The sequence below is a fragment of the Podarcis pityusensis genome, assembly GCF_964106645.2.
Source record: "Podarcis pityusensis genome assembly, chromosome: 8".
Classification (NCBI taxonomy): domain Eukaryota; kingdom Metazoa; phylum Chordata; class Lepidosauria; order Squamata; family Lacertidae; genus Podarcis; species Podarcis pityusensis.
The window spans coordinates 23,696,626-23,705,304 of NC_138033.1; the positions used below are offsets into that span (position 1 = coordinate 23,696,626).

Consider the following 8,679-nt stretch of genomic DNA (forward strand, 5'->3'; position numbering starts at 1 on the left):
CTACACGAGAAACAAAATGGAGGGACACCCGCCACTTGCATTCAGCGGCCACACATGGCTCTCTTTATTCCATACAAAGCGGTCAAGATTACAGCTTGGGTCCGACATACAACCTGTAGGCCCTGAATGCTAGGCCCTTATTTTGCCACGCTGAGGTAGATAATTGACAGCTCTGTTGTGCATCTGCGCTTTCGTACAGAGCAGCAATGCCAATCCTTCGTAGCTTTCCCCTTTCGATCGCTGAAGTGAAGCTCCGTGTCTGGTGGCAGTCTACCCACAAAAGATACTAAGCAGCTGCGCCAGCAGCACCACCTGCAGGCAGTGGCAGGAGCCTCCACCTCCACCCCTAACTTGGTGCGTTAGATCGTCACAGTTAAGGTCTTCGTTTAAAATTTAGTAGAAAGCGAAGGTAGACAAAATACAAGTGGAGTGGGATGGAAAAGGTGAGTAAGCAGCTGAAACCCAGACTTGGCTAACAATGGTGTGCAACATAAACGAGATTCCGCCCCGCCCCCCCCCCCAATAAAAGTTGTTTTTTAGGGCATTTTGGAGGTGTGGAGGTCTGTGCTTAACCTACTGCTGCGCTATGACCTACATGGTCTCTGCGAGTTACTTTTTCCTCCCAGGAGGTTGCAAAGCTGTGGTTTTGAGGGTAGCCATCCAGTTTACAAAAGAATTATGTCAAATAAAAATGGCTAAGGACATTAAGATAGACCAAAGCTCTAACTTAATTGCTACAGATAGCTCAGTTGGTTGGAGCATGGTGCTGATAACACCAAGGTTGCAGGTTCGATCCCCGTATGGGACAGCTGCATATTCCTGCATTGCAGAGAGTTGGAATAGATGATCCTCAGGATCCTTTCCAAGTTTACCAACCTATGGTCAAGTCATTGTGCTAGGATGGCATAGATCCAAGAGTTAAAAACCTCAAGTATAACTTTTGGATTTTTTAAATAAAATAAAACCTTTTTACCAAAAATGGCCTATTTACCAGAATATTGAAAAGCAGTCTGTGTAACACCAGTTTACAGGTGAGAGTCGTGAAATTACCAACTTATAAACCTACCTTCCATCTCGCATAACTTGGTGAAGAGAACGATTAAAGCTAGAATGATTAAGCATTATAGAAGAACAAGCCTGGCAGATGAAGAGTCAGCATGGCTTCTGCAGAGAAAAGCGCTGTCCCATCTCCTCTTGGGCTTCTTTGAGAGTCTCAGCAGGAAGATAGGGGTGATTCAATGAGCATTTTGGTCTTCCAAAAAAACCTTTGGCCCTCCAGTGGCAGTTGTGGCGTCCCCCTCCAGGGCTCTGGCCCTTGTGAAATCATGCTGTTTTCTGATCTGATTACAGAACTGAAAATAAGTTATGTTTATCACAATATGGAAAATGCAAGGTTTTTTGTTTGTTTATAATATGACCTACTTTTATCATTCAAAACATTTTGACTTTCCAAAAAGGGGGGGACTGTAGTTGGGGGCTGGGCAGGTTATTTGAAGCAGAGAAAGGCTTCTCCTGCCCCCACCCCGTAGCCTTTTGCATGTAACTCTTATTAGGGCCTCCATGTTTATCTTTAACTTGTCTAGTTCCGACATGCAGTTGCAACTGAGAATGGCAATGCCATTTCTGCTAGCCAAAGTGTTGACCAATGAGAAGGTCTAGTGGTAAGGAGAGAACAAGGCTACTTTGGCTCAGAAATGTCTGCAAAGAAGGTTTTTGTTTTCATTTGGCATCGTCTTAGAGCTCAGACCTCTTCCCTCACAAAATCACCACATGGTGGGAATGCTAAAAAGCCCAGTTCCACAAATCCCTCCTCCACGAGAGGCTGGTTCCACATTCTTGAATCCTGCATACCCGTAGGAGACAATTCCTATCAAATCCTCCAGCACAAAGAAGTGTTGTCTAGATCCCATGAAGCTCTAGTGTGGTCTCTAGAACCAAACGGCTCCTAGTTAACCTGTGCTCTAGAACATCCTGGTTGGGCTCCACACCTTGGAAAGCAGTGATCTCATCCTTTCATCTAGAATACGTCCTTGAATTTGCTGTACGTAAATGCCAGTGATGGAATAGTACATGGCTGTACGGGACAACTCAGCAGATGGAGGAAGAGGCTCATATCGCACAGGTTGTTCTGTACACCTCAACCCTCCAAAGACCTCTTGTCTCCAAGCAGTAGGCAGTCTGAAAACTTGGCATCTTGAGAACTGAACCTGGGGTCCTTGTGTTTGGGTTAGGTGTCAGCAACAGGCATAGTCAGTCTCTGCTCCAGCGATTTGTAGAGAGGGGACTTCAGGAACCTGGGGTAGGAATCCCGGTGCATGAGAGCATAAACTTGCGCTTGCGCCTCATCAAACATGTGAGCGCCGGGTGACGGCAGGGAGTTGTTGATGGTCTCGCGCACTGCAGCATCAATGCTGACCTGCAAGAAGAAGCAAACACACACACACACACACACACACACACACACACAGGGTGCTGTCTCAACTCATTTTGGCAGAATCGGCTCTGGAAAAGAGGTGGTGTGCAGGCAACTCATCTCTGCATTTCCTGGAGTAAGGATGTCGGACGATTCCATCAAAAATGGAAAGAAGAGTAGAAATTATGGATGCTCACTTATTTGACTCATGTCCAGTATGGAAATCAGCACTCACTGTTGTTGTTATCAAATTATTTCCTGCATTTGTGGAAATCGCACAGGTCCACACACCTGCAGTGCAATGGATGAGCCTCACCCTGGGAAAACCACCTTCATGATCACGGTGTCTTAGGCAAATGGTAGAAAATAGATTATGTCACACCCACCTGCCATTTGCAATATGTTCCCTTTGCACTGAAAGGATCAGAATGGAATCATGTAATGCCAACATGATTTATGCAATTAATTATGTAAGTTGCATAAGTTCACAGCTAGGGCTGATGGGATTTGTAGTTCAACAACATCAGAAGGGCCGCTGGCTACTCATGCCAGTCTTAGGTCCTCATCACCTGCAGTTTGCATTTATTTATTTTAAATTTGTGGACTGATTGAACCGTGGGTTCCTTTTCAGCCAACCAAAGTGTGCTTCCAACAGATTGCCTGATTAACTGTTGGGAATAGCAGTGATTTGTTCATTCCCCTAGAAATGCCACGAATCCACCAAATCTGAAAAAGGAAGGAGAGTGGCTGCTGCAAAGCAATGCTCAGCTTTGGATAGCTGCTTCTTGGTCCACTGCGTCCCTTTCCATAGTTCTGCCTCCCACACCCCAATACTGCACCCAGCCTACCTCTTTTGGGGAGAGGATGGAGATGTAATCCAGGTAGATCTTCTTGGCTTTCTCCGAGATCTGCTCTGGGCTCTGCTCCCTTTTGAGGTCCTCACAGGCGAGCCAGAAGGACATGTTCTCTTCGCTGTGCTCAGTCTGCAGGAACTCCATGAATATGCGCCGGCCGGCTGGACTGGTCAATATGGAGTCAAAGGACCATTGCCAAGAGGCAGCTTCTTCCACTGTGAGCCTGAAAAGCAAGGGGTGGGAATGGGAGGGTCTGCTCTTTCTTCCTCCTGCTCTTGGGGCAGAAGGTACAACTCTGTATACTGTTCAGGACACAGCAGCTGCATACATGCCATAAATATAAAGCACATTTCACCCCACAAAGAATTACAGGAACTGTAGTTTAAGAATGCTGGGAACTGTAGCACCGTGAGGCATAAACTACAGTTCCCAGGTTTCTTTGGGGGAGGGAATTGTGGGGATTTTAAGAATAGTAGGAAAGGATATACAGTGGTACCTCAGGTTACAGACGCTTCAGGTTACAGACACTACAGGTTACAGACGCTTCTAACCCAGAAATAGTACCTCGGGTTAAGAACTTTGCTTCAGGATGAGAACAGAAATCGCACGGTGGCGGCAGCAGGAGACCCCATTAGCTAAAGAGGTGCCTCAGGTTAAGAACAGTTTCAGGTTAAGAACGGACCTCCAGAACGAATTAAGTTCTTAACCTGAGGTACCACTGTATTGAATAAGTTATCCTTCCTTCACTCACGCTAGTAAGTGATGTAGCAGAGCAGATTCCCCTCAATATAGCTGGGAGCTCATTTGCAGCTTCATTTGAATCTCTTAGTTAAGATTATTCCTAGTGTCCCCTTTTGTCCCTTTTAAAAGAATAAAGACACAAGAGTCTTTCTGAGTAAAGTAACAAAAAGTTTACTCACATTTCAGATCATAATTTGATCCCTGAAAGGCAGGCTTTACTTGGTAATTACACAAACAAACCGTGAGTTTATCTCATATGGAGACTGAACTCGTGCTGCTGGCTGAGAGCCAGCAGACAGCAAAATTACATTGAGATAACAAAATGGCTGCAGGAGATCAACATGGCAGTAAAAGATCAGGCAAGACATGAGAGAGAACAAAAGACATCTGAGAAAATGACTACATGACTCGGCTCTTTTATGGCGTCAGCCAGAGCCATGCCCATCTGCCAGGTCACATGCAGGGAAAGGAGGCTCCAGGGACCAGTGGAACAGGAAGTTACACTGACTGGATGTCCCCCTGCTTGTGCCCACTCTAGGGAAATAAGGAATGTTGCATTTGACTGTACTAATAGATTACATCCAACAGGAATGTGCTTTAAATGTACAGCGTGGACACAGCCATCATGACTGTTTGCCACTTGCAAGAAATCAGTGATTCAGCATGGCAGTCAAAGGTGGATCTCAAAGGGGTGGGAGTAGGGATCCAGCTTGTCAGCTGGATCTAGTCCTCTGCTAGATCCAGTCCCCAGTCCCTGTGATAACCTTATCCTCCACAAATGTGTCTGGATCCTTTTAAAGCCACTGAACAACACATGCAGCGAGGTGCACGGTTCTCAAAAGGTATCATAGCCACCTTCTTGGATCAGGAATTGGCCATAGTAAGTTCAGGTACTTTGGCCCACCTCTCCTCCAGGTTTAATGGGCTTTCCAGGTTGGAGATGCTGGACACTTTACATCCCACGCCGTCTCGCCGCCTCTTCCTTGCCAACCGGTTCCTGCAACAGACAACGCAAGGAGAGCATTTTTCTGCTGGCCAATGGAGGAACAAGGCAAGGCAAAAGATCCCTGCTGGTAAATATCATCTCTACTCAGGACTGGTTAGTAGGAGGTATTTGGACTTTATAAGAAATGGGACTTGGCAGAGCCGATGTGGCTTTAGCATCTGTAACTGGGACTAAGCAGCTGTGCATCAAAAGCATGGTGGCTGGTGCCCATTGGATCTGATAGGACAGAAGGCAGGGGTGCCACAGTAGGTGGCGCCAGAGATAATGACAGGTGGTGCCAACCAATTCTACTTTTGCTCCCCTCTTCCTTCCTGCTGAGCTCAACAGGGGCAACACTGAGACTAAGCAAGAGGAAGGTGGCAGGCTGTGGTACCCCCTGGGCTGGTTGCAAATAAGAAGGCAGGCAGGTGGGGCTGGCTGGAGGCAGACTGAGGTTGGTGGGGCAGAGCCCCATTTGCCCTAATGGACCAGCCTCTGCTGGTCAAAGGTAGGTTTTGAGAAAGGGCTATTGGAAAGGGTGGAGAGAGGCTGCATAGACTGGAGTGAGGATGGACTGAGTGGGATTTGGGTTCTGCCTGGAATAACAACATCCAGACAAGGTGGGCTCCCACTCAGCCCTGCAGAGGCATTTACCATGTGCAGCAACTGCAGCAGCACCAGCAGAAGCAGCAGTGTCTGCGACGGCAGCAGCGACACAGGCCTCTCCTCGTAGTCTCTGAAAGCTGACGGCCTTTCACTGGGGAGCTGGATTCCATTACCTTGGGAGGGAATGGAGAGAAGAGACCAGGTGTATTTTTTATTTACTGCACTGCATTTGTCTCTCACCTTTGTCTCCAAGGAGCTTAAGGTGGTGTGCATGGTTCTCCCTCCCTCCATATTTAATCCCCACAGCAATCCTGAGAGAGGTAGGTTAGGCTGATTGGCCGTGTTTGGCCCACGTTACCCAGTGAGTTTCATGGCCAAGTAGGGATTTGAAGCCTGGTCTCCCAGGTCCGAGTCCAACACTCTAACCACCACATCAGTGAATTTTCACATCCTCAAAAGCTTCAGACAGATTTTTGCATGTGTACAGCTCTGCGTGTACCCTGTAATTCTGCAATTTCACTGCATGCAGATACCAGTTCATCACCCTGAGTAAATACATCCGGTGTTTCCTCAGAAAATAAGTTTCTAGCCTTCAAGACTGCAAAGGCTAAGGTACGTTCAGAAAACAGAATGCATCAAGGCTGTGGTCAAATACCTGCTCACCTGAGAAGAAGTCCCATGGATGACAGTAGGGCTTTACATCTCAATGAACATGTACAGGATCAAGCAAAATACAAAGCAGACCACTGGATGTATATTTTATAAATCTGCGCTTGAATACTGTTTGCAGAATTATGCTTGTCTTGCTGCAGATTTTTATTTTGTAAAGCACAGAATACACTCAGCTTTGGCTACGGAACAGGGAGCAAATACATGGACTTTAAAAGCGAGTTGACATGATGGTAGAAAAAGAGGGCTTTAAGAGAAGAATTCTGAACTTACTCCAAAGGAAAGACACAGATAGAGATTCTCATCCTGTCTTATTACTAATATGATAGCTACTTTCTACCAAACCAGTTGGTCTGTCTAGTTCAGTATTGTCTGTACCAGATGTTGCCCAATCCAGATGTGGCAATCCAGATGTTGTTGGACTCCAACTCCCATCAGCCCCAGCCAGCCTGACCATTGGGTCAGGGAAAATGAGAATTGCCGCCTGACAACTTATTGAGGCAAGGCTGGCCCAGGACACTTTGGCACCCGAGAAGAACCACAAAACGATGCTCTTCCAGCCAGGGAACAGGTGAGAGAATATCTACACCAGGAGTACCAGGGAGGTGGCTGATTTGGCCTCTAAGGAGTGCACCACAGCTGCAGTGATGGCGGCAGCGGGCAATGCATCCCTTGGAGACCAGATCTGCTGCCCCTGTGGATCCTGCCAGCTGAGGTGGTTGCCACACCTTGCCTCATAGGTGAGCCAGCGCTGCTTTGAGGAATGCATCTTGCCCACCTCCCCCAGCCCTCCAGATGTTTTGGTCTGCAACCCCCATCAACTCCAATCAAGGTTCGCTGGGGCTCATGGGAGTTGGAGTCCCAAGCAACTCTTCAGGATGGGGGAGGCTGGTTTATCATGACTGGCAGCAGCTGTCCAGGATTTCAGAGGGGTTTTTCCCAGACCTACCTGGAGGTAGCAGGGATTGTATCTGGAACTTTTTGCGTGCACCAGTGGTGTTAAGGAATAGTTAGACTACATTAGACTACATTAAGAGAACCAATGCCCTGCCCTACCTTTGAGGCTTAAGGTGGGTAACACTCTGCTCCGATCCTTCCCAATTCCCAGATGCCAATTTGGCTGCAAATCTTTTTAATTCAAGGGCTCACAGCTCCCATGCATCCTTTCAGCCTTGGCTATGCTCACTCAGGAAAGTGAGAGATGCTCCGAGTTAGAAGGGACCACAAGGGTCATCTAGTCCAACCCCCTGCAATGCATGAATCTTTTGCCCAACATGGAACTCGAACCCACAACCCTGAGATTAAGAGTCTTGTACTCTACCAACTAAGGATCAGAGGCACTTGATTACACTCGCAAGTTACAGAGTTGAGAGACTGAGGATTTCCTTTGAACCTGGAAGCTTTCCACAGCCGTCTCCCACTACCCCGCCAAGCGTTTTGAACCGAGCATGTGCAGAGTGCCTTTCTTCCTCGCTAGAGAAAGCCAGCAGCAGCCCGGGGGCGGGGGCGGAAGCGCTGCAATGCTCCGAAGGGTCGCTAGGGGGCATCCTGCCCTGTCCACACAGCGGGCGCCGAGTTGCTGCGCACGAAGCGGTTAGATGCGAGCCAGCTGCCTCCAGCAGACTGTCTGGTGCAGAGGGGACCCCTTCCTTGCCCCCCGAGGGCTACGGACGCCTCCCTGCTCCCAGGTCTTTCTTGATCAATGACCCCGGGCGGGAGCTCAGCCTTGCCCTAGTTCTGCAAAGCCAAGATGCTGGGGGAGCCCCCACCGCGCCCTGCCAGCCGCACCTACCTGGTCCCACCCGGTGGCGCCGCCGCGCGCCGGAGCCTGTCAGCCACCTCGCCCGAAGCTTTGCTTGTTGCCCCTGCTCGGAGAGCGCAGCGCTTCCTGCGCGGCTCAGGCGCTTCCCTCTCTCCGGCCACCAGGGGGAAGCAGACGGCCGCCGCGGACCCGAGCGGCTGCTCCGTGCAATGCGAGGCGGGCCGGATTGCCGCCCACAGATAAGGCTCGGCCGTCCACCCCGCCGCCCAAACCATCAACGATCCCGAGCCTCCCTCCCTCCCATAAGCTAGTCCTAGGAAAGAGGTGCTGGATCTCCACGATTTCCTCTTTCCCGGGCGGCTTCACTCGGTGCCATTTGCTTTTACACACAAAAAATCACCTGGACCTTCTATAGCTGTTAGTCAGCTGTTGCAGCTACTCGGAAGTTCCACTAAGTTCAACGGAGCTTTCTCCCAGGTGAATGTGTTACATGTGCAGGAGGAGGAGGATATCATCTGATGGAACTGGAAGTAAGTTCTAGCCTACAAAGGGGCACTGCATAGTAGATCTATTAAGATGCCCTGGAGTTATATTTGTGGTCAAACAGAACTACCCAAGACTTGGGTCTCCAGCTGTTTTTGGACTACAA

The 8,679-nt window shown here is 48.8% G+C and overlaps 1 protein-coding gene across 1 annotated transcript; it reads right to left on the reverse strand.

Moving 5' to 3' along the window:
* Positions 1 to 662: 662 nt before the first annotated feature.
* On the reverse strand, positions 663 to 8,164 carry LOC308482567 (regulator of G-protein signaling 17-like). The gene is made up of 5 exons (XM_081015804.1): positions 8,061 to 8,164; positions 5,648 to 5,772; positions 4,913 to 5,005; positions 3,262 to 3,490; positions 663 to 2,416 (listed from the first exon to the last, which is right to left on the reverse strand). Exons 2-5 carry the CDS (start codon positions 5,767 to 5,769, stop codon positions 2,228 to 2,230), a joined length of 633 nt encoding a protein of 210 aa, XP_080871930.1. The 5' UTR covers positions 5,770 to 5,772; positions 8,061 to 8,164; the 3' UTR covers positions 663 to 2,227.
* Positions 8,165 to 8,679: the final 515 nt, after the last annotated feature.

Bases quoted from the DNA above. Each gene is read 5' to 3' on its own strand.
- LOC308482567 (XM_081015804.1), bottom strand. From the start codon at position 5,769: ATGGAATCCAGCTCCCCAGTGAAAGGCCGTCAGCTTTCAGAGACTACG. The intron at 3,491-4,912 runs GTGGGCCAAAGT...CTTGCTTTTCAG, and splicing joins CCATTAAACCTGGAGGAGAG to GCTCACAGTGGAAGAAGCTG. The intron at 2,417-3,261 runs GTAGGCTGGGTG...TTCTTCTTGCAG, and splicing joins CCATCCTCTCCCCAAAAGAG to GTCAGCATTGATGCTGCAGT.